A 25,963-nucleotide genomic window follows, 5' to 3' on the forward strand; every position below is an offset into this window, starting at 1 on the left:
TTGTTTGGACGTAATCATAAGAAACTCAAGTTTCGAAGGCTTTTTTTGCGTGGCTTAATAGTGTTTTAATAGATGCATTCCACAAAAATGCCAAATTAAACTAAAAAATGAATAAAGCTTCTTCTCAGACTTATCTTACGACACTTAAATTCTATAGAGAGTACCGATTTACATTCCCGCGTTGTGCGTGAAAAAAGTAAATCCCCTACTTATGAGATCAAAGAAAACGTGCGCTCTTCTGACTCGCGCGCACAATAGCTATACTTGTTCTCCTATTCTTCTCCTAGTTCCGCTATCTTACTTTTTTTTATTTGCTCTTTTCCGTTTATTTTTTCTTCTCGCGTCTTTCGTGTTTTTTTGCGTTTTGATATCCAAAAAGAGGATTGCAAACGGATGTGAAAGAAACTTCAGCTTTTAATCTTAACTTTTATCCAATAACCAGCAGGTGCAAAGATTCATTTCGTGCGCTGTTATGCCATTACTTAAAAGGAAAGATCTTGTTTATAAAGTCAAAAAAGCTCTTTTATAATCCACTTAACTATAAGGAATACTAAGCTTCAGTCGATTACCCAAAGCTCTCCTTAATTCTAGTGTTTACGTTAATCTTTCGAGCATTAGCTCGCGAAGGAGAAGCCCATCCGCGCACACTTGCACCTCGGTTACACGAAACTCAGCAGCAACGGCATAAGGTATTCTCAAGTGGCTCCGAGTGCAACAGGTATACGGGCTCTCTCTCGCTCTCTTCCTGGCAGCGAGCCAGTCGTGCTGCCACCGCCATCTGCCCCATTATGCATAATTGCGGCTGGGAGAACAGCCGCGATGCGCTGCGGTGGTGACCAGCGACGATCGACGCGGTCCTCTCGTTTACCCTAATTATCATTCCCCTACGCTGCATCCCCTCTTATCTCGCATTAAGTCCGGATGAAAAAGTGCGGTGGCTTAGAGGCAAGGCCACCGCGTCTAATTCGACGAAATCCGCGTCTGGTATAGTATAACACGGTTTGCCAGTTTTCTGATAGGAGACCGAAATTGAAAACAAAGAAAGAAGCTGTGTATCCGGCTTTGCGAAACGGGTTGGTTTTGGTAGCGATAGGATCCGGAACGGCTGAGCGAGCCGATCGATATAACATAAGTAGTTTATGGACTAGCTGGAGACGGTGAGGAAAAAAAGCAGACCGAGGTAACTTGTGTGTTTTGGGCTCGTGTTTGGTCTGCTTCTTTTGCTTGCTGGCGAGTTTCGGTGTAAAGGTATTGACTGAAGTGGAGTGGCGAGGCTTGTGGATTCGGTGTAAACTTCTTTAGAGTTTTAAGGCGAAAAGCTGATTTTACTGATCATCTAGTTTTACTGATCCCGAGATGCCATTATTTTTCAAAATAACATACAAAAATGCAGAAAACCAACTTCAGCCGGGCTCACTATTTTATTTCACCCTATCTTCCTGCCTCTCTTATACCGTGACCGCTGCTGCAGCCGCCGATTCAAGCCAGGCTCGGCGTCGTCAGTTTACGACGGACAATTGACGGGCGTTTGAGACAGGTATATATACCGTCCTCCGACTACCGTAAAATTTAATTGCGAACTACAACCCTGGCTAGGGGTATAGACGACCCCCCGCGTGTATACGACGAGGACAGAAGAGCAAGGGAGATTGGCCTCTACCAGCGCCGCGAAGCTGTGGCACGTGCATTGTGTCGCGATGAGACGAAGCTACTGTGTTATGTTATTTTGTTTCAGGTGTGCGTGATTCTGAAGAGAACCGAATAATAATTTTTTTACGATTGGCTGTTTGGACCTTAGGAAAAATTAGAAATTTGCGGTTGTGGCTTCAATCGATCGGTTTGATAATTTCTTGCAAAAGCTTTTACTTGCGAAACTTCGTTGCAGCCCAACCCCTCGGAAGCGCGCAGCACATAATTACTTCAAAGCGGGAAGGAGAAGAGAAAGTTTTTAAAAAGTAGCTAGATTAAAATTAAGATACACAACGCTCTCATCGGCCATCCGCGAAAATTAAGAGAGCAAAGTCTGGCTCGCTCTCTCTCTCTCTCTCTCTCTCTCTCTCTCTCTCTCTCTTTCCCTCTCTGTGGCCGCAAAGAAACTCATTTTTACCCGCGAGAAAACACACGGCTTAATTTGTTCCGCGGCTTTCTCGAAAAGTCGCCTTTTCCCAAAACCGCGAATACTCGTCGGTGAAGAATAAAAATCCCGTGATTATTCATACAACGTTCGACTCGCGCGTCATGCGAGAATAATCCCCCGTCTGCGATGTAAAACACCGCATATCGTCGAAAACCACATCTCCATTTATTACTCTCACTCTTTATCCACACGGAGGACAAAGAGGGATGGAGATAGAGAGATTGAGAGAGGGAGAGGGAGAGAGAGAGAGAGAGAGAGAGAGAGAGAGAGAGAGAGAGAGAGAGAGCGAGAGAGCGCGAAATCACTTTGAAAGTACTTGACTGCTCTGCGCTCTCCTCTCTTTTCAGATCAAATCAAATCATCTCGCTCGCGTTGCGCTCTACGCTCATCCATCCCTCTGAGCGCGCGCGCATCAAAATTTCATGCAAATTGAAAGAAAATGCACAACCCCCGCGTTCTTCTTCCCACAATAAAACCCGTCAATTTCTCTTCGTCAGGGAGACGACTTGACGACCTCTCCTATCTCTCTCTCTCTCTCTCTCTCTCTCTCTCTCTCTCTCTCTCTCTCTCTCTCTCTCGGTGAAATTTTCGTTGATCACTTTGACCCCCCTCCCTCCCCCTAGCCGCTCGTTACGTCCGTCTGGCCGTCGATTCATATCCCTCCTCATCCCCGGGCCGGGACTTTACGGCCTTGAGTGCGGCCATTTTATCCGACCTAAACGAATCTCACTGGCAAAACAGCCTCGGAATGCAACAGCGTCGGATCGTTCTATCTCTCTTCCGCCCTCTCTCTCTCTCTCTCTCTCTCTCTGCCTTTTACGGCTCTTCTCTTCCGGCTTCGTTGCCGTGGCATTCGGATTATTCAGTGTGCTTCGGGATGGATACACAAAATACTCGTTTGCAGCGAAATCTGCGATATTGTGCGCTTAACTTAAAAAATCCGAGTAGGTGGCGCTGCGGTAAAAATTCGGGACCTACACCAATCCTCAAGTCTACTTATGACCTTAAAAAATTGCGTTACTATATGCACGAATTTGGGGACTCAATCGCTGGTTTATAATCCTATTATTATAGCGGTCCAGGCGATTGCGTGCACGTTTAACACCAGGGCCATGCAGCCCGATGAAATTACGTTGTCAATCTACGGTGCGCATTCTGCATCAATCGCGTTGACGTTGAGCTTCTGTCTCCGGCATGGAGCACACGATTCTCTATACAAATCATCGATTGGATCGAGACAACTGCGGGATTGCCGGCTTAATTGCTCGACGCGCACCTGTTAGTGGACGAGTCGAGCGGTCGGTGTAGTTCGTAGCCGACGTAAGCGGCGGCCGCTAGTCGTTTAGCTGTGCCATAGGCGTACTTGTTGTTGTTTCGCTAGCTAGGAAGGCGTGAAGATGTCACAACAAGCGGCTCAGCAGGTGGCTTTCGCCTATACCTCTCCCGGCAGGGGTTTGCGAGAGAACGTCGGATGGGAAGGAAAGAGCTTCATACATAATATTACCATAATTCGCACTCGAGGATAGTATATAAATACCTGCTGGAAGCGGGAACCGAGGGATTAGCCGTTAAATCTGGTAACTCACCAGAAACAAAGAAAAGAGACGAGCCGTTAATTCGAGGGTCTACCAATTCAATCTGGTGGAATAATGCCGCGCAATCGTTGCCTGTCATTGTCGAATTCGACGAGCGAGAACACGCGGCTGCAGCGTCGTATAAATCGAAGCGCGCTCAACAAGTGGTAGTTACACCTCGAAATCGCCGATACCCAAATCGATTCTTTCCCTCATTATAAGCCGGCCAACAATTCGTACGATTATTTTTCGTAGAAAGATTATTTTCCGTAAGAATTCAGGCTACAGCGGGGAAAAAGTAAACTAGAGCCAGCGAGGGGGTGTATTGGCAAAGCCGCCGCTACGGTAAAGTTGCAATCTGTTCCCGATGGCTTCTCCGCGTTGCGGTCGCCACTTTACAGTCGCCCCTCTCTCCCACGCGCTTCCCTTCCGCCCCTCTGTAAAGCGACAACGACTGGCCGTGCACAGAGAGAGAGAGAGAGAGAGAGAGAGAGAGAGAGAGAGAGAGAGAGAGAGAGAGAGAGAGAGAGAGAGAGAGTCGGGGCTCACCGAGCAGAGCCTGGATTGAACGTTCCCTCCTCTATCCGACCTATCAACGTCAGGACAACCTCATCTGTCCACCTGTCCGCGGGAGCATTAACTGAATTCAACATTTGCTTTTGCCTGGGCAGGCGATGTCCAAAAAGGGCTGCCGCTGTCAATCAGCTGGAAATTACATCGGAATCGAGAGTGAGAAAACTCCTATACGTTTTCGCCGGATGTACGGGTACGGGGCACTGATCTGGTCCTGATGGAGCGAAAGAGGGCCGCTGCTTAATAAGGCGCGAACGAGATCAAGTCCAGCGGAGTTTTTGTTTATGTTTGCTCGTGACTAATGGAGCTTCCGCCGCGCCGGAACGTTAATGACGCGTTTTTGTGCAAGGAGGTGTTGCTTTTGGGAAAGGTGATTCGGCTGAATGATTTTCACGGCTTTTTTTCTGGATCACGGTATGTCCTGGGAGCGCTGGTGGGTTTTACTTATTTGGAGTGCAACGAGGCGACGCGTGGTTTCGCATTATTTTTAATAAAAAAAATTTCGACATATCATTTCCTGCGGTTTGATGTGGATGAATTTGGTATTTTTATAACGTATATGATGCTGCGTAACACGCAATGCAATGCATTGCAGCGTTGTTTGGGCGAAACATTATCACAATATTATTCCACGTGAATGGCATTTTGTATATTTAATCCTGTACTAACATGGGTTGTCTGTTGTAATGAGTATGATTTTAGCGAAAGGCAGCGTTGCTATATAACTCTCTGTGATGGTTGAATGAGCGCGTACTCAGGTAGGTGAGCATGATATTTTTTACTAAAATGGCAATAATTATGTCGAAAACAAAATAACGTTAGAAACCATGCCGATCAACCCTGTCACTCGCACTAATTCAATTATCAGCCTCTTCGCCGCACGCCTCCATATACCGTTCGCCATCATCGCTGGAACATCCGGAAATGTATCGTCCTCATCGCAGCCCGTCCATAAAACGAAAGCGAGCCACACGTACATTCGGAAAATTGCCAACGACCGTTGCGCAAGATGCGTAACCTCCTTCTCCCATCGTCAGGTGAAAACTTGCGCTCGCGTTATGAGAGCGTATCGTCGTCGCCGCCTCCTGTATATTGTATTTTTACGGCTTGTGGAAAATTCGAGCTCGCGTTATGAATTCGAGGACAGGAGGAGAGCAGCTTTTTACCCTATGTCGCGCTACTATACCGTCTCTTTCCTCGTATCTTCCGGCTTTATGACACGCGATATCCTTCATCCGAAACGTTATGCATTGCCGAGCAGCAGCAGCAGCAGCCGTAGAAGAAGAGCGAAACTGGCTGTGTCGCCGCTCTTTTTCGCTTATTCGAGGTGGCAGGTCGGATTCGCTCTCCTCTTTTTTGGGGTAGCTTCTTCTTTTGAGGCTCGTCGGCCTTTTTCGACCGAGCGTGAATGCCACGGCCGAGCGGACACTCCGCGCGGTGTAATAGGATCGCGAGCGGCTGATAATTTCCGAGAGCAGCTGAATAGCGCTGGATCACGATGTTCAAGTAATTAATTCGTGAATAAAAATAGATTATAAATTTTTTAAATCCACACATTTGCTTGTCTTAGTATGACTGAATAGAGTAAAAAATTATATTGTTGAATATGACATTTTAGCGATAAAGTCATGATGAAAGGTCCATTTTCGCGCTGAAAAAAATATTTTCTTATTTCTTAATGAAAATTCTGTGAGACGCGCGAGAACGCCGACTCTTTGAAATAGCAGCCGTGCCGGTGGCTTCTCATGTGGCGAATTTAGTGACGAAAGAGAATGAAGGCAAACGGTAATGGTATCATAATATTATTACACCATTTTTAATCTTAATATCGTTATTGTAATAAAGGGAAGTAATTACTCGGAAACTGAATTGATAAAGTTGGATGATTAATGAAGAAAGTTTTCACGGTTGTGATTTTTAAGGTTAGTCTCACTGCAGACTCAATAAGGATAATAATTACCGCGATGCGCGCTGATAAAAAACTTACTCGACAATTGCCCTGGTCTCAGAAACAGCGAATTAAATTTAAAAATCCGAAAGCATCAAACTTGCCCGCCAATTTCTAGTTCGTCATCATCTCAACGTACACTGAGCGCCGTCTTTTCGTTCCTTTTCGCATCATTGTGGCGGGAGTTTATATTGAATTGCGCCGCGCGGCGAGTTCCATTCGGCCAACCTGTCGCTGCTGCTGCAGCCGAGAGAACGAGTGCGAGCAAGAAAAAAGAGGAAAGCGGGTGCGCGCGTGCTGTTTTAGCTCGAAGAGAGATAACAACAACCGAGAGCCGGGGAGATGAAAGGAGATAATGAGGGGGCGGAAAAAGGGAGACAGCGCTAGCCCGAGTAATACCGTATCCTCGTGTTTACCCCGAGAGCGAGAGACAAGGAAAAAGAGGTTATGTCTGCACGGCGGCGGGCGAGAGACGGAAAGTTTCTTTCTGGCCTCTATAGCGCAGAAAATTCCGAGGGTATTTATTGCGATGCGCGCGTGACGAGCTTTCGGAGTCATAAAGTACGCTTCGCGAGGTGCCTCGACTCTTTTTATCATCCTCTGGCTCTCTCTCTCTCTCTCTCTCACTCTCCCTTGAGTAAGGAAATCGCGTTGAGTAAATAAGATTTTTTTGCCCGCGCGCGCACCTCTGTCTCTTGCTCCTCTGCGTTGAGGAGAGTGGCCCATTATATGAAAATGTTTTATTATTTTTCATCTCCGACAACTTTAATTCGTCATATTGCGCCAGTGCTTGGAACCGCTATAGATGCACTAACGTTTTGCTGCTTTTTGGTCAAAGGTGGATACGCTTTTCTTTTTTAAGAGTGAATTTCGCATGTGCATGCTTTATATATGCATAATAATGAAATATTTATGTAAAGTAACATACAAACTATAAAAAAAGTTGATGAGCTATATAACAACTTATCGTGAGCTAAATATAATCCTAGGCTAAGTTACCTGTAAGTTTTACTAAAAAGGACACTCCACAATGATTTTAAAAAACAATTGCCAACCAGAATAGAAATCCGGGTTCTTTCTTTGTGGGGTTTCCTCGTTAGTATAGTGTATAAGCTTCGTCAATGATTGTGCCATCTAAGAATGTTCTTTTGATTCATATGCAAGCGTTGTCAGTGTTGAAATGAATGTTGAAGGATTATAAATGTCAAGATACTAATCTACTAAAACAATAGCAGACAACCAAAAAATATTACTAACTGGAAATGGCATCTCCTAATGATCGGTAAAAACGAGTCAACTAGCGAAAGTGATGCGCGTGGTAGTATTCCCGCTTAGAGTGAATTCCTCCAGCTTTATCACTCTCCGTTTTCCAGATCGCTAGAACTTGTTTTTTCAAAAACCCTCGCCTCACCACGATGACATCCGCGTGCGCTCGCAAACTTCCCGCTGCGCCGCTATACTGTCCGTATTAATAACGAACGAGCATTTCGCGTTTGCGTCCCACACGCTCTGCTAGATTTTAAAACCTGCGGGGCAATTCGCAGAATTCCACGCGTCGTCATGCTTTGCTCCTCTCTTGCCCACCGGGTTCTCCCTCTCTGCCTATTTTTTCGCTGTATTTTTTCTTGTCCGTTTTTCTATTTTTAATTTCGCGGCGACACGGCGATTGTCCCAGTAACGGCGGGAGAGATTTGCGTCCGCGTCGAAAATATACTAGATTTCGAACGGTAAAGTCAGTCCCGCGCTGAAATTTGAATATAGCATAGCCATGCGACGAGTATATTGCTAGTGGATATAGTTGTGGCCAGGTGTAATTTGCTTTATATTTGTATGCACTGTGCGCCGATGAATATTCATGGCGATGGAAAAGATGGACACGCGAGACTGATAGATATGTATCAGTGCTGGATGGCGGCGAATCGATGCACAGCGCGTTTGAATTCAATGTTGGGGTGGAAAAAAAACTGAGTAACAGTAGGCGGTCTTGTCTTCGGTGTATTTATTTGCTGTAAATAATTGGTTATTTAGTTGCGATTATGAAAGTAGCTAGCTTAGGAAAATAGCCGATAGCATTTGAAGTATAAATTTACGCGACAGAAAATTACGAAAAAGTCATGCTTTTTCAGCATTTGGCGTAGATAATTGAGTGACTTCGTTGGGTAATTGTGTGTAAAAACGACATCTAAACCACGTTTAGATAGCCTAGAACAATCAGTTGTGAAAAAGTCTAACCAAACCAAAATCATTTTAACTTTCTAAAAAAAAATAGCGAAGTGAAAATCGTTTAAAAAATAGTCTTCAAATTATGCTAATTTAATACTTAGTTTCTTGTTTACCTAGAAAATTTCCGTGCTTGTAAATTTTTCTTGTCTTAAATATACGATTATCTAGTTATGTACTTCTACACACAAAAAAGACAAGACCCCCACGGTATAGTAGCTTGCAGAATCAGTCGTAGTAAACAACAAGTCATAGAAATTGTAAAACAACAGATTTATACTGGTCTTTCCTCTATCGCTAAAACTTTCAAACTCTTTATTTTCCAGCTAGTGAAAACATACTTTAAGATCAATCTAGAAAAAAGTAATAATAGCAGAATCGCAATATAATCAGAATCCGCCTTTTCAAGAAATTTATTCTCTGGTAACATTCAGAAAGTCACGATTACACGTCCCCAGCGCATAAAAAAATCTCCGCGTCAAATGAGATTTTGCAGGGCTAATTTGATAATTCGACGTTTTCGCATTCATGCGCGTGTGGCTTTCTTGCGGCGAACATCTCGACGTTTGGAATACGCGCGCGTGACGTGAATTCAATTTACTTTCGAATTGCCATCATCGGCGCTAAGCGACGTGTGAGAGAGGAAATTACTGTTTTATTTGGAGAAAACGCGCAAAGTGAAAAGCCGATTTACACCCGAAAAATCGACGGAGCCACCGATGTAAGAGAGAAGCACTTTCGAATTCGGTCGTCTTCTACGTGTCTTTTCTCTCCTCGATGTTTTCCGCATATGATGTCTCTCTTACTTTCACAGTCAATTGTAGCGATAATAAATAATGTTCTTAGGAGAAATTTTTTCGATGTATCGAGGACAAGCAGAAACGAAGTATCAATTTTGTCTTGTAGGTGAATCATAATGTGCACTGAATTTATATCTTGTCAGATCTTGAAAATGTCACTTTCTAATAATACTTCACTAAGTTTACCTTGGTGCGTATACGCGCGTGTTGAGCTATAAACGAGTTTAACCAATTAAAAATCATAGTAAAATTACTTTTAAGAAGTTACGTAGTTTTAATTTATTGAATGGAAAGAAATTCGTCGACACCTTATAATTAATTTTTTCAATTGGCGTGCTCCATTCTTTATTCGCTTCTTTTCGAAACTCAAGTTCATTTGCTTTGATTACACATTTTATTTCGCTTTTTATTCTCTTGACTTCCTCTCCATTCACTCTCTGGTTTCGCGTTATAAGATTGTGGATACTTGATTGAAGCTTTCGTTGACGGTTATACAGTCACTTGATTCTAAAATTTACTAAATATTATCATGGATATATATCATATAGTTATTAAAAATTTATACTAAATTTCGGCAAAAAGAAACCGCCCAACGTGGGGCTCGAACCCACGACCCTGAGATTAAGAGTCTCATGCTCTACCGACTGAGCTAGCCGGGCGCGTACCCACCTCGGCTCCTATGTACCAGATGAAACTAGCATTAGCTCACGAATAGTCAGGCGATGGAGGGGATAGTCCAGCCATGTGCTGATTCCCCTTCCTATTTCCGCCTTCTGCTCGTCTGCTTACCCACGCCGGTATGTCTGGCCTAACGCGTGCGTCTGAGAATTTCTTATGTATGTCTGCAGTCGAGTCGTTATTTTTCCTTTAGTTGCGTTAACTTTTAGGTATTATTTGATATCGTATATGTTGACTCTGTTTAATAAATTTCAAGAGTTTCAATTTGATTAGATAATTCCTTGCGACATATAGGTCTACTATAAATAGATAGTATTATTATTGACATTTTACATTGAATTACGGCAAAAGAAAAAGCGCCCAACGTGGGGCTCGAACCCACGACCCTGAGATTAAGAGTCTCATGCTCTACCGACTGAGCTAGCCGGGCATATGCTCATTTGGGCTTATAATACAAAAAAGAATTTTTTGCAAAAAAAAAACAAATAAATTAAATATAAAATATGAACAAAGCTCTCTTTTGATTAGTGCATTAAAAAAATGTTCTATCAGAATGATCTTCCGGGAAGTATATATAAAAACTCAGTTTATGCAAATAAGTATGTTGAGTTACTGATTTATACGTATAGATATTCTACGCAGCACAATTATTTAGTAAACTATTAAAGTCAAAATATTGTTAGCGTAATTTTTAAATCGAATCATTGCATCGTGCTTATCATAAATTTTACAATGCATTTTTAATCAGCCTAATTTTAAGTGTTTGACATCTTAATCAGATAATCGTCTTGAAGAGTAGCATTAATTTATCTTACTCGTCCATTTCAATAGTGACAAGGATTTTCCGTGTCTACCCTTGCTGACAGCCGAAATAGAGCGCCGGAGGTGGTCTTCTCTCCCTCTCGCTGTCTGTTGGTCGTCGTCGTTATCCGGCTCGCTGCACATGTACACTCGTAACCTCGGTAATAATTATCCGACGATCAGAGGCCCGCTGGCCGCCACACTGGCCATCGGTTAATTAATACGAATCAAATGCTGGCTTGCGGATGGTAATCTCCCCTCTATTTCTCTCTCGCTTGCTTGCTTTTCCCTTTCCCATCGGTTCTGAATTGTCCAACAATACTATTCGAATTTCTATAGACCGGTAAACAATAATTTCATAAATTTTAACACCTCGACACTGTATAAAGCTAATTATATACCCTTTTTATACGCGAAAATCAGAAGTATAAGGCAAACCTCAAATTGCAAAAAACGTATGCAACAAACATTGTGGCATAGTTGTTGGATATATAGTATGATTATCATACCATTTGAGTGATTGCTCTTTTAAAATTCAATACTTTCATAAACAGGAAACGACGATCGAAACAAAAACTTCATGCAAATTCTCAGTTATGCATACATCGGCTGACATTCACCAAGCACGTTTTTTATCAGCTCTGTTCAATCGATAAACGTTATTTTACTGGAGGCTACTTTATCACGCAAATGCTGCTATACGTGCTCAGCTAGCCGCAAAGTGCTCAGTGCCGGATTAGGTTGATATTCATCTGACGGACGAAGAGATGTTTTTGCATCGCTTCTCCAGATTTTGTTCATCGCTTTCGTTGTTTTATTTAGTTTGCATTAAAAATAAAAGCTCTAAAAGGATCATGTTTTGGCGCGCTGTCTTTGTAGTTGGTGTTATGAACTACCGATACTGAGATTCCAGATGTATTCGCTTTGGTCCGTGAGCTTTCATTATTACTCATTGAATAAATTCGTTAGAGTGATTTTCTCGTTGCAAATTTACAGTAGATCTTGTAATTTCTGTAGAAGCTTCATATGTTTTAAGTGATTGATGATACTATTCGTTTCATTTAAACCTTTCGCGCGCCTTAAGAGGCATGAAATTCAAATGACCTAACAGTAATTAGGTCTTCTGATACGTATTCTAATACTGATATCTAACTAAACGCGTAAGAGTCTGCAGAATTCGTTATAACGTTTTATTGACAATTTATTCTAATTTGCTAAATTTTCTCTGTATTTGAAACTCATTTTGTTCAATCATCATTGCATAATAAGTCTGATGACATCGCTGTTATCAAATTTGAATGTACTGTGTCAAGACCGATAAGACAACACAGTTCTATTTAGTAGTCGTAAAATTATAACTAGTGCTTTGCGTTCATTTCGTCACACCACCCAAGTCGTCGAACAATCAACTCGTAACGAGCCAATCTTTTGCTCGCAATCTCGAAAGTGAACAATTAGCGATATTCCCATACCTTTCGACTGCTACGTCATAATCAGCCTGCTATAAGTATACGCACAATCGAAAGTAACGAAAGCTCTATCATACAACGAGATTTACGATCGCGCGTGAATAATAAGAAAGAAATCGCAACGTCGAAACTTCCGCGTGCAACCGTAACGACTTTGCATAATAATGCTGTGTAGTTAAAGAAGCTTCTTTACTCTACGTGCGAGCGCGATCGAAGATTAATACTCGTGCTCGCTAGATTCGAGAGAGGTGCTAGTCCATTGCATCGAAAGCTCCCATGATGCACCGATGCAGCTGACCTGAATGCATCGGAAGCGATTACATGTACGCGATTAAATACGTCCTCCCATGCGTTTCTTCACAGCTGATGACAAACCTATTATTTTTTGTGGTTTTTATTTTAAGTACAAAATTAGTCGATTCTCTTAAAAGGTTCCCATCAGCATACAAATTTCATACTATTACCTATCATGGATATATTTTTTGTTATTAACGATTTACACTGAATTGTGACAAAAGAGAATGCGCCCAACGTGGGGCTCGAACCCACGACCCTGAGATTAAGAGTCTCATGCTCTACCGACTGAGCTAGCCGGGCTTGTGCTCATCCGGGCTCTAAATCAAAAGAAAATAATTTTTTTAAATGAATAGATATTTTTTAAATAAATGTTTATAACTATGCTACATTGCTATAAATGTCCTCGCCTGAACTTCAAACGCGTTAAAGATTTTGTACACTAGGAACCGCAATATGACAAAATTCCATTTGCCGAAAAATGAAAGAGGAAAGCAGCATTTTGCTCTTTTATCCAGCGAGGATCTCGTTAAAAGTGTCAAAAAGAATGGTCGAGGCCGCGCGGCGATGCTATTTTGCAATCTTCGACAGCGAGCCAGCCGAAAGCTGTTCTCCCCCTTCTATGTTATTCTAAGCGCGCAGCCATTTTTTACATACCCTTGCTGCTAGTTCCCGCTTCTTTGCTTATTCTCTGGCGCGTGCATAAGCTGCTCGCGTTATTTTCTAATAAACGAACCAGGTATGAAAACCTCTCCGCAGCGCTGGAAATTCTGAAAATTCCGCAGCGCACTTGCTTACGCTCACCCCCCCCCCCTCTATCTCTCTCCCTCTCTTACTTTCTTTCCTACTTTGTCTCTTCTTTTGTTGTTGCATGAGTTCGACGACGATGAGGGCGGCGTTGTTGAATTCTTCGAACAAAAAATAAGAAAGATAAAAGGGAAAATGCGTGCGACGAATGCTGCTTACTGCGTGTAGCGTCTTTTTACTTTTTGTGTGCGAGAGCTCGTCTTCGACGACGATGTCGAGGACGCTACTAGAGAGAAATATTCATCGACGTTTGAAAGCCGCCGTCCTTTTTTGCCGCACTGCTCAGAGGCAAGAAGAGATATTAAAGGAATATTCAATCTTAACGTGCATTGAAGTCAAAGTACGCGGATCTTATAAGTAGAAATATTTCATAAAATGTGAGACATCTTCCAGCAGAAGGGACTCTCATTTTCACGTGATCAAATAACGGTTTTTTCTATATTACAAATCTTCTCGGAGTACAGAGAAAATTTTATAATTTATTTATATTTCACAAATATTCATAAGCCTTCTACGGTAAAATCGTAAAATTTTTTCTCAATAGGATGCCAGCTTTTGCAACAGCCAGCGACGAATATAAATCATTATCTACCTGATTAAAAAAGTGGAGGCGAAGAGAAAGCCATAAAATTTCGCTCGTAAAACACGAGGCTCGCTCGCCATTCTGCCAAGGTGACGAATAAGTAAAAACTGTGCGCATATCCGCGTTGAAGGGCGGTTGAAAAGGAGGGCCACCAGCAAAGTGGAAAGGGTAACACGAACGGGCGAAGAAGAAGATGGAGGTATAGAATATTCCGAAGGGGGTAGCTAGGGTGTGTGTGCTTCGATAATACAATTTACGGTCACGAACGGATACGGGAGGGAGGCTCTATAAATTTTTATGATGATCAGGTAGGTGGTATGTATATATACATATATATAGCTTTTGCATCTCGTTTCGTCTCTTTCGTGTGTGTGTGCGCGCGCGTGCGTGTATGTGTGGGTGTGCATATATATATATATATATATATATATATATATATATATATCTACGCAGTGGTGCTATTCCTCAATTGCAGGGAGAGACAAGGGCAGGAAGAGCGAGTGCAGACGTGGTTAGAATCAAACGAGCGAGAACAATATCCGCGGAATACACGGTGCGGTGCGTAACGCAGATCACCGGACGCGCTCGCCAGTTCTCTCGGGCTTCGTGTTTGTTGCTCGTCGTATTGAGATTGTAATAGTGATTCTCCGGTGTGTATTCACTTTTAAAGCTTATGGGTGCGACGTAGGTATCATTGTGGTTGACCTAGTGTTAGAATAATTTCTCCTACGTATCCTGATCCACATCTGCTTAAAATGAGCAACTTTTTGAAAACCATTAACTCACATATCTGATAGAAATATTAGCAAACTATTCTTTTATACAATCGAACTAACGACGATCGAACACCTCCGGTTTCTCCTTTCGTACATAAACTCTCGAGCTGTCGCTTCTGTTTGTCACAGTGTACCGATCCTCGTAGTACATACACACTGCGCTCCCCTCTTCCTCCTCGAGCTTTCTCTCTTCGGCTAGGCGTATTTGTCAATAGTACCTGTTTCCCAGGAGTGTGCCGGGACTGATTCGTTTTGCTATATACGCCTTTTCTCATTCAATTCCAAGTCTTTGTTTATGGGCTCGCTGTTTTATATACCCGTTTCTTGTCTTAATCTTCTGTCGGTAGCTCTTTTCATAAAAATGAACGAGCCCGCGCTAATCGGTTTAACGAAGAAGTGAAGAGAGAGAGAGAGAGAGAGAGAGAGAGAGAGAGAGAGAGAGAGAGAGAGAGAGAGAAAGAGAAATACGGACAATCTTTATTATGACGTTTTCTACGTTGAGGTGGGATATAAACTTAAGTAGCAAACAATGCACAACTATCAGTTGCTTTCTTTCAACGTTTACGGAGCTTTGATATTGATGTGCGTTTATTAATGCTTTGTTGATTTTGTTTTCTTGCTATATTTGTTTCAAACAAGAGAGATTAGAAATTAGCTTGATTAATTCCGAAACCGCTCAGTTGTTTCCGCGATCGCAAAAACTGCCGGTTTCCAGTCACATCACTCGATTAACTTCGAGATATCTCGTAAAACTGTTTTACAGCTGTAAAAAAAGCCAACGGCTTCTACATGACACTTTCTCTAATGATTTCTTCTAGTTTAATCCGATTGAGCTGAAAAAAATTTTCCGGTCGATTTCTTATAGGCTCGTGGGGTTCACGCGTTATTGATTCACTGGACCTGTCCCAAACTATAGCCCAAACCAAGTTATGACCGCAGCGGCGGACATTGTTTAAGTTACAAGTTTTGCTGTGGTGAACCGCACGCGCGGGCTACCGCTAAGTCAGCCTCTGCGATGTTGGCTTTCTTGCATCTTGATTGTTGGCTTCTCTTGGAAGGAGAGTCCGCGGTCAGCTTGATTCGATAGATCTGTAAATAGATTCTTAACGAAGGGATGTAGACAGCCGGCTCTCTGACAGTTCTCGATATTTTTATTCGAATGCCTTGTATTCGAATTTAGACAGCTATATTATTTTGTGTATTATTTCCATCGGTGAAATGGGTTCTGTTGCTCGTTCGAGTAGTTATTGATTTGTTGTATAATAAAATGTTATATCATCAAATCACGAAATCATGACTAATTTTTTCGGGGATTAATTCTTTTGTCTAGAATATTTTCGGTCCAGCAAAATTTCTTTAAATCGCTCTAGAATAGTGCATTTTCAGTCTGCAACCATCCAACAAACCCAACGCCATTGTGCTCTGCCGTAAAAGCGACGTTGTTGCTAGTGTGGAGGAAAAAAAGAGGGCCATCCTGTACTTTGCGCCGCTTGTCGACGACAGTTTTAGAGCTGCCGTCGCCTCGTCGTTGTAAATTAACGAGAAACTCGGGCGCGTTGGAGATGAAGGAGAGCTTCCCGAGTGAGTTACTTGCTGTTTATGCTTTTTTCTCTCTTTCGGCTGGTGGTAAAGGTGTGTTTCGTCGTTTCTAGGCTTAAAACGGTTCTCGTTTAGTGAGTGAGTTTTTTGTAGTCGTTGCCTGAGAATTTAATATTAGCTGTCGTATAGCAGAATTGCTTTTTATGTTATATATTCTAGCAATTCGTTTATTAAGCTTTTAAAGCACTCGTGAATAATCAAATGAATAAATTGGAAAACTAAATAAATAAATCAAACTGATGATAAACTAAAAATAACGTGAAATGACAGCGGTTCTCTTTTTGAAGGCATGCTTCGAAGTGCTATAAATCCGCGCATATACAACAAATATCGATTTTTTCTTTTTTATGTAAAAGAAGGCCATCAAATATTTATAGAAAAGCTTCATATAACATTTTAAACATTTAATTTAATTAATGTCGTGTGATACATGAATGAGTCATGTAATTATTACTCAAAGAGCTATAGTAATAAAAGGTTAGAAAAAGTAACTTGAAGCATAATATTTCAACAAAATTTGTGTTTAATGTGTCGATGCGATTTAAAATTTACTGCGTCTTGAGTGTTAAATTACAAAAAAAAATTCTCTCCAGCGGGGAATCGAACCCCGGTCTCCCGCGTGACAGGCGGGGATACTGACCACTATACTACTGAAGATCTTGATTTAGGAAAGTTTAGGGACATCTAAGAAGTTTTGATTGTAGAACATCTATGGCGCCACATACATGCAATAACACTATTTGTACCCCAAAATAGCACTACGGAATACTCATCTGAATTTATCTCAAGTCACAGCATTTGTGCAAACATTAAAAAACATTAGCAGATAATAATATGTTATCTTTAGTGAAAAGTAAAATCTCTATTCTATCATTTCAGTGATATAGATTTTCGTGCGAATATACATATCTGTATATTAAAAGATAATGCTTAAACGTTGTAATATGAAATGTATGTATTCTTTCACACCTATATAAAGACACATTTTTAAGAAATACATGCAACCTGAACTAGTAAATTATGATATTAATACTCTTATTTAAGTGATAAATCGTTGCTTGTTCTTTTAAGCGAAAAAATTTTAATTGCCTGTAGCTCCCATCAATTTCATACTCATTCCCGATAAATATGCGAGCCATAAAGCTTGCGATATTCGCTTCATCAGCTCTCTTTTATAAATAACAGCTAAATTATGTGGCGCAGCCGAGATAAATGGACCTTTCGAGAGGGTAAACATTCTCGGCTCGCAGAATCTCTCAGCCGGCTGCCGGCCGCCCTCGTATTTGGACCGTTTGAAACTCTCTCCAGTTAAACTGAACGTCGAACTGCTGCTGCTGAAGCGCGAACTGTGGCACTGATTCTGACCGGAATTAATCCTAACTTTTGTGTTAATTTCTCTCTCTATCTATCTCCGTCTGACCAGCGTTGGTATAGACACGTGGAAGGCGGCGGAACAGACCACCGCAACAGCATGTTGCCGCGCTTCTTTGTTGTCCCAGATTATTTGTCTAATTGTTTGAATTCGCCAGGCTCGCACAAGCTAGTCTGTTTTTGCTCAGTCGAGTGCGTATTTTAATTAAACAAACCAATTAAAATGTCGTAAATAACTTGGTGGTGCGCGAGCGCCTTTTTCTCTTTTCGCGGGAAAGGAAATCGCACAAGTGTATGGCTATTATTATTGGTCTACCTTCGGCATTTTATTTTGAAATGAACGCATCGATTGTGTATGTGTGACTTGGCTTTCGCCGTCCACCTTTTTCTATGTAATTAGCATTCCAGTTAATTGCTTTTTCGGTTGACTCTTTCACTTTGACAATGTAAACTCATTATTCGTCGCTCTATGGGCTGGTTCTGAGGCTTGAAATATAAAAAGAAAATTCTGCATTTTAAAGTCATAGATTTTTATATTCGTTTTCTCAATTGATCACGTTTTTAAAAGTATGAATTCTCTTTTTTAAAATCTATCACAGTTCGATTCAAACGAAAAATTTCCATACCCTAGCTTTAGATCGAAAAAATAACTTTCTCTGATTGCAGTGCCTGATGTTGATTTAAAATAATCGCTTAAAAGACAATGCCGAATTCTTTATAAAAAAGCAAGAAAAATTGAAAAATAGATGAAAGAGCCAAACTAGATAAAACTAGAAATCGAAGCGGATCAAACATGACGTGACAGTTCCATCATTTTATGCAAATAAAAATGCAGGACGCTTGAATTCCCCTGGTGTTTTCTCCTTACGGGCCAACATCGGCATCGGTACAACCTAGGTCAGCTGTGGCTCCAGTAGTCGCTGTATTTTTGCCTCTCTGTATTTCCGTCGAGCGACTCGTTTCTTTTTTTGCCTCTCCATTTGCCGTCTATTCTCAATTACTCTGATTTTTCTCCTCTAGTTGCCATGCATGTCCTTTTTACCCTTGACTCGTGCTTTTTTTTCTTCTAACTCATTTTTCTCTATTCTAAAAGCAACAGTTCTGTTGTGCAATGAAAAATTCTCACGATCATAAAATAAAAAGTTTTTTTAAGATGTGCTTAATACTCTAATAAAGGACACGTACCGAATTCGGCGCAAATAAACTCTTGACATTTTTATTGTTTTGCAACGACTTACAATCGTGATCTCGACATTAGGTCTTGAAGTTTGTTCGCTTAAAGGCGTCACCCGTATTAAGACGTTTTGTAAGAAAAGTTACCATTAAATCGTCGGACACCGCGCGTCGTAATTGACGGTCTTGGTCTCTTTCTGTTGTACGACAGCAGAAACGATTTTTCTCACCAACGAAGACACGAATTTTCTCAGTTCCAGGGCTCCTTATTGTGTGGGACTGTGAAGCGCACAAGCGCGCGCGTTCGCTCGCTCGCAAAAGTGTAGCATGCACGAGTAACTTACGAAATCGTCTCGTGTAAAATGCGCGCATATAAGACACAAGCCGACATCGACACAAGGTTTGTTTGCATTAACTTAAGTACTGCTTCTTTGCTAATATTCATAAGCTCTTCGTATATCTAATAAAGGTAATATAAATCGTTAAAATTCTCTATTTTTAAACTTGCGTTTACATAAAAGCAGCTTTATTAATATTTAAATTTATCGCAACAGATTGATTTGTAATTCTGTTTGCATCAGCTATTACTCATCGATGCGACGAGTAGACTTGGATACATTCTGTACAAGGATATCCTAAATTTTTTGTCGAAGACTTAATAATACACTTGTATGTCGTTACACATTAATCATATAGCTTTGTATATCAAGGGTATCTCCGATAAAAACAAAAATACCCTTGACAATCAGAACGTGCTACACACGCAATCGTAAACTATGCTACGCGTATCCGTTTTTTCTTCAGACAATACACAACCTGCGCGCGCATGCGTGCGTTTACCTCGCGAATCAACCGGATTACTTAATCAAGATCGACGCGTTGATGCTTGCGAAAGTAGTTAATCCGCACGCCCTTGATTCGCACTTCTCTCTCGTTTCCCCATCAGGAGCGTATAATCATTAACAGTTTGTTTTTCTCTCTGCGCTTTAATCGAGCGCGTACACGCGCGTACGGGCAAAAATAATTATATTGTTCGCTTTCACGTCGCATGCCGTCGCGCTTAGATGATAAATCAGTTGGATTTATTGAAAAAGAAAGGAAGTCGTGATTTCTTTTTTTTTTTCGTCCAAGTGCGAAAATTTCTATTCTTCGACTTGTCAGGTGTGTTTTGGTCTGTTCACGAGCCGACACGAAGTAGGACGGATGAGTTACGACACTTTCGCATATATGTAGAAGTTTTAACATTCAATTCGGTGATTTAGAACTGTAATGCCCATAACTGTTATTGTAATGTAATAGCTTGGAGAGAAATCCGTGTGGGATATTATTATCTTTATACCGTTCTTATGCTTTTGGACAACTGTAAAATATCAACTTTACTCGCCATGCATGTGTTGAATAGTAAAATTGTATCCACGAGGGCGAAACTGAAACTTAAAGTACTGCAATACTTTCAGTGATTAAATTTTAATTACATACACTGTGACAATTAACGAAATTCGCATAAATTTGCTTTATTAATATACCCGCTTCGATTCAGTAAATAAATCGAATTATCCCAGCAAGCGTAATCCCTTGGTTTAATTTAAAATTTGCAAGTTCATAAATCGAACTGTTCATCCTTGGAATTTTAGCTAAATTAAAACGTGTGCGTCTGTGACACCGTGAAAATTTTCGCGCGTGAGCGCATCGATTTATTAAAAAAAAACAATCCACCCTTTTTAATTCTTGTGATAAATAAATCCGCGCATTCCACCAAGAAAAACATATCCATTCCAGAACAGATCCGATAATAAAATACCATTCAAATAACATGGAAAAATAATTAATTCCTTTATGTGCAGACCACGATGATTTGGGGAGATGTAGCTATTATTATGATCCCAGTAAATTTCTCCTGTTTTTTCCTGGCGCGGATATAGTCGAATTCCATTTTGGACATCGAACACGCGCTAAACCAGAGGTCAAATGACAAGCTGGTACTCGTTTTTCTGCTGGCTTACGCGCAATCAACATTATAATATAATCCTTTGAATAATAATTTTCCGCGTAACATCATCCAATTTGCGCGGCTTTATGGTTAAAAAACATCCGCACTGCAAGCGCGTGTTCGTTAATTTCATCGGCACTCGGATTCTCGTGTTCGCGCGCGTAATTATGAAAACGCGAGAATGCGAAGGGAGAAAGCTTGAAAAAAGTGCGCGTCGTTTTTATTTTCCAGCCGTCCTCTTCCACGCATTTTGTTTATTTTTCTCGTTCGTCGCGGCAGAGAAAAAACGGTTAACGGAGCTTTACTCACCCAACGTAACGAAAGAGACGAAAAGCGCGATGCGTGCGACCGACATCGTGCTTGGAACTGCTTCTCCACTCTTCTTTAAAGCTTGTCCTGCCTATTTTTCCTCTTGCTGGGCTTTCAAGGTCATGCACCTGTAGCTTTTTGTTTTTATAGTTCGTAATTCTTTCAGTGTGTCATGCATTCATTTGTACTGTCGAATTAAAAATAAAAATACATTTCGAAAATCCATTTAAAAATATATTTTTATCATAAGCACTTCTACTATCATAAAAAGCAAAAATTTTTGAACTACTTTAAGAAAACTTGCACAAACACAATCGTAAATTTCACTTATCACAAGTGCGCATGCTCTGTCAATTTTCGCACAACGATCCACTCAACTGCACACCTCGCGCGGACGATTCTGAGACTCAGTGGCACGTCTCGACGAAGCGCCGTCTACGCGGAAACTGAGGCCCACAGCACGTCAGGCCCCGCTGCTGCACGGGATAAGTCCTCACGCGCTCGTATGCATCGGACCGCCGACCTCGTTAAAGGGTGGGGAGGAAGGAAAGGACGCGCGCGTGTCGTGCCCCCACTGCGGCGCGTGGGGCTTCACTCTCGCTCTCGAGAGCGCCGCGCGAGCTCGGAAGTCCGTTCGACGTGATCTACATGCGAGATTTGGTGCTGATGAGTTTGTTTTTTTTCGCTTGGCTTTTGACTCGGCTTCTTGAGCGTCGGAAGCTGCAATTACATCATTACTTTTTACTCACCGCTCATTACGTGATTATTTCTTATAAACAAGTTTTGATAAATAGGTCGACGCGCGTTACATCGCTGAAATTCGTACACACGACCCCCTTAAATTATACTTTTTTCGTTAAACTGTGTTTTCAAAAATATTCATAACAAATTAAGTTAACTATTTATTTGGAATTTAGTACGTGCATAAAAATAAGTCAAAAAAATTCCAGCACGTGTCGAGCTGAAAGCACGATCGAGAAAGTATTGAAAGACAAACCCAACGGACGGTCTGAGATTTTACGACTCGACCGTTTTTTCGACTCTGCCGAGAAAAGCCGCGCGTACACATCTGGGTTCAACCTTTTTATTATACCTAGAGTCGGATTACGAAGAGCTCGAATATCAGTAATTTTTTTTTAGAATCTCGAAAACAATGACATATAGCTGGTTCTAAAACGGCTTGCGAACGGAAAGTTCCGACTCCGGTATTTCAAATTTTCTCCTTCGGAAATGCAGTTTAGATGCAGCCTGACTGCAGGACGAGCAACACATAGCCAAAGATCTGAGATTCGTCAAAATTTTAAAATTGTAGTCTTTAATTCTAAATTTCTCCAGTACAGTAATAAATCTCTATATTGTGAAGTGTTAGTTTTTTAATTAACGATGTCAGCTAGCGATGTTTTTGCATTCCGTAACAGCAATCGCAAATTAGCGGAATGTTTTATCTCTTACTTACGGTAACTCTATTTTTGTAAACCCTGCCCCTCAAGAACTCGCTGAAAGTCAACGAAGCCTGTTTCGAGTATAACGTGTTTGCAATTCGGGTTGAGAGTTGCGCGTTACCTAAAAAGCAGATCGCGTCTGCCGTCAAAGACATATTACGGTTTCGTCGTTACAGCAAAAACTGTTGCGATTTCGTAAGCGAAAAATTCGCGCAAAAAGAAAGCAAAGAACAGCCGCCGCGAAAAAAAATGATCCCGCGCGACGTTTCATTTGTTGGCATCGAGTCACGAGCGATATACGTGAGTTGCACTCCTATTCATGCAGGACTTCTGAGTCCACATGCACGCTGCATTGTTATCACGGCACGCGACAAAAATTGGGTTAAGTCAAAGCTCGAGCAAAATTTTCACTTCCCGGCGTTTTCTTTTTTTTCTCGTTCCAATCACTCTGTCGTAGGACATATTTCAATTACCCGCTCGTTCTATCCTCCTTGACACTCGTCGGTGAAGAGTCGCCCGTAACATCCTTGATAAATCCTTAAAGAGGCCGCACGCAGCGCGGGAAATATTAAAGCTTCGCCGCCTTCTTCGCATACAAATTCGCACGTCGTCGGCAGCTTACGATCGTCGGGGCCGTTTCGGACTTTACTCCCATTATCGCAGTAGCAGCCGAGCCCAGTTTATCGTCCTCTCATAAACGGCAGCTCGCCCGCTCGCGTCTCTGCTAATTTCGAGGCGACCCGGGCAAAAGTTGGCTGAATGCGCCAACAGGAATAGCTCGCTAGCCGGATATTGCTGTAGAAGCTGCTCTGCTCTGGAGGTATATCCGAGGGATGTCTGTCGTACGTCGCACGGAGATATTTTCTGTTTGGATGACATCGTTCGTTTAGGAAGGGAATTGTTGAAACTTATTTTTTGTTGGTGTGCTTAGCCTTTAAGTAATTAATCGATGCTGTCAAACGACCATTCTTACTTTTTTGTGTATGTGAGAAATGTGTTTTTTCGTAAATACTTTGACGTATCAAAATAATAAAATCAGTTAAAAAGTTAATGATTATATTTACAGTTATACACGAAAAATTAAATATCTTAATTTATCGAAACTTTGTCTTTGAATTAAAAGTACATTATTCTCGACAAAACTAAAACCCATCTCAATCGTTCGCATTTCCGCAAGAAGCGCATCTCTATCTCTTTTCACGCGAAACTCCCTCATTGAAAATGAAACAACGCAGAAAGAGCGGCAGAGAGCAGAAAAACCAGGGAAAAAGAGATTCGCGAACGCAACGTCGCCATTCACTCGGCGACTCCCACAGCTACGTGCAGGAGACTCGTCACTTTTCCCCGCCTCGCAAGAGTTGTTCCGTATGTATATAGAGTGCAGTGTATGCGGGAGGCTGTCGTAAGGGTCAGGCTTTTTTGCCAGCGGCGACCCCCGTGCGATCCTTTCGGCGTTGCCACACCTGCCGCGGGAAAATATGTGTTGTATAGACATTGTATTATGTGTGTGTGTGTCGTGCGCAGCTATACTTACCTTGAGTGTTCGTTCCCCCCTTTGTGTCAATTGCCTTGTTACAAAACACCGTCGCCACTCTGTCTGCGCCTTTCTGCTGCTATTTTTTCGGTGTTGTCGTTTTCAATTAGTCTTGCAATGCTTATCGAATTAGTCGTCGCTGATTCCATGCACGCCTTTGAGGTTTGTGTTATTGATATCAATATACCAAGAATATTTTTTCGCACCGCTGTCTTTATTGTCATCCGTGTACATGTATATTTGATCGAGCAAGCAGAACTGTGAGTTCAAGGTTTTCGCGTGTATTCACTCTGTTGATTCAGTGCCCCGGATGTACAATCGCTTTCGAGACGAGAGAGGTTTAATATGCATTTCGCTAAATTTATCATAAAAATTTATAGCTGCTCTAGAGATCACTGACTTTGCATTGATTAAGTTATTTTGTTATAACAGGTTTAGTGCCTCTATATGAATGCATTAGTAAATCTATCAATCGTTAAATAGAAGTATAACTGACAAACAATTATTGTTGACTTTATTTCATTTTTATCAAAATCAGCGGTGGCAAAAATAAAACACGCTTTTCATTCGTGACAATTCGTATAGCGCACAGTTAACGCATGCTTATGCTGACCAGTTGCCCAAAGGTACATTGCAAACAAAGAAAGGGAAAGTCACCTGGGCACATTCTGATTTCGCGAAGCTCACTCACTACTTCGCATTCCTTGGTTACAGACATTTGCCATTAAAATTTCAGGTGACATCATGCACATTAAGCTTTCACAGTATTTTGATTCAGTTATTCTATGACTTAACATATTTTAGTTAAATGGGTTTTATTAGCTACGGTTGGAATAATATGAAACGATCACAGACCATTATGTCTAAATTTTTGGTGACATTAATGACACATAAACTGACGCGTTCGTAAAATTTATGAATGACCGGTCGAATCGAATATTAGAAATCGTTGATTCGTAGCGTGAAATCTTTTCCCCGTATCAAATCAATTCAATTTGCTCTCTCAAAGTGAAAGCTGGGATACAAAGTTATATTATGGTTATTACATCAAAAACTATTTTCTTTTGATTCAATAATTGGCAAGCTTTTTGGTTTGTAATCAACTATTTTATTTACGAAGATTTTAGATTCAATCCCAATAGTATACTTTGAACGCATTTAAATATTCTACAAAAATATTAATTTTTTTTTTAAATCGAAAAAAGCGTAGCAAGATATGCATACTTGTCGCAGTGTTTGTAGACTTAGGAAGAGAAAGAGCAAGAGAGTGGGGAAAAGAACGCATCTCACTGCTTTTCCTATCGTTGAAAATCCTTCAGCTCTCAGGATTGCATTGATCAAGGCTTTGCGGTATACGTGAGAGTTATCAAGGGTTTCACATGCGGAGCGACATAATCGGGCCGAGTGTACACCAGCTAAAAGGATAAATCATAGACAACCGCTAGCGTCGAGCTCAAACGCTCTAGTGGATATGTGATAGCTCCTGTAAAGGAGAATATCACGTATGCAGGGATTGGACCATAATTGTGATGGTTCGAGAACACTGACATGTTAGGCCGGTCTCCCGTATCAAGTTCGAACGTGGTTTCCAATATCGTTCATATAAAGGTGTTAAGATATACACAAATCATAGAACACACAAAATGTTGAAAGAATAAACTGAATAGCAATATTTAAAAATATTACTAAAATCATTGTGATTTCTATGAATTTTTAGTAATAAAGGTACACCTTTCGTTCAATAAAAAAAATGAATTCGTTTGGTTGTATGTACTTTTTGAAGAACTTACAAAAGAAATCTCTCCAGCGGGGAATCGAACCCCGGTCTCCCGCGTGACAGGCGGGGATACTGACCACTATACTACTGAAGATGTTGGAAGGGAGA

At 41.3% G+C, this 25,963-nt stretch overlaps 2 protein-coding genes, 1 long non-coding RNA gene and 5 other non-coding genes across 9 annotated transcripts in view; 1 reads left to right on the forward strand and 7 right to left on the reverse strand.

The window, feature by feature from the left end:
* LOC103317308 overlaps positions 1-21,561 on the reverse strand; it is a 47,285-nt gene extending 25,724 nt beyond the window's left edge. The window contains exon 1 of the mRNA XM_008214861.3: positions 21,103-21,561. Within this exon, the coding sequence (XP_008213083.1) occupies positions 21,103-21,148 (46 nt within the window). The 5' untranslated portion in view covers positions 21,149-21,561. The remainder of the gene's footprint in view (positions 1-21,102) is intronic.
* The window catches only part of LOC100678249 (RING finger protein 17), a 191,401-nt gene that overhangs the window by 27,528 nt on the left and 137,910 nt on the right, over positions 1-25,963 (forward strand). The window lies entirely within an intron of this gene.
* LOC116415952 lies at positions 9,568-11,256 on the reverse strand. 2 transcript variants are annotated; one of them, XR_004226486.1, is made up of 3 exons: positions 10,746-11,256; positions 9,922-10,167; positions 9,568-9,769 (listed from the first exon to the last, which is right to left on the reverse strand). It is a non-coding gene; the product is annotated as an uncharacterized LOC116415952 (long non-coding RNA). The 2 variants fall into 2 exon arrangements; XR_004226485.1 differs by having other exon boundaries at positions 9,568-9,759; positions 10,746-11,249.
* TRNAK-CUU lies at positions 9,839-9,911 on the reverse strand. Its single transcript has one exon. It is a non-coding gene; the product is annotated as a tRNA-Lys (tRNA).
* Positions 10,288-10,360, reverse strand: TRNAK-CUU. The gene has a single exon. It is a non-coding gene; the product is annotated as a tRNA-Lys (tRNA).
* Positions 12,725-12,797, reverse strand: TRNAK-CUU. Its single transcript has one exon. It is a non-coding gene; the product is annotated as a tRNA-Lys (tRNA).
* Positions 16,845-16,916, reverse strand: TRNAD-GUC. Its single transcript has one exon. It is a non-coding gene; the product is annotated as a tRNA-Asp (tRNA).
* On the reverse strand, positions 25,878-25,949 carry TRNAD-GUC. Its single transcript has one exon. It is a non-coding gene; the product is annotated as a tRNA-Asp (tRNA).

Source organism: Nasonia vitripennis, chromosome 1 (assembly GCF_009193385.2).
Source record: "Nasonia vitripennis strain AsymCx chromosome 1, Nvit_psr_1.1, whole genome shotgun sequence".
Lineage (NCBI taxonomy): Eukaryota > Metazoa > Arthropoda > Insecta > Hymenoptera > Pteromalidae > Nasonia > Nasonia vitripennis.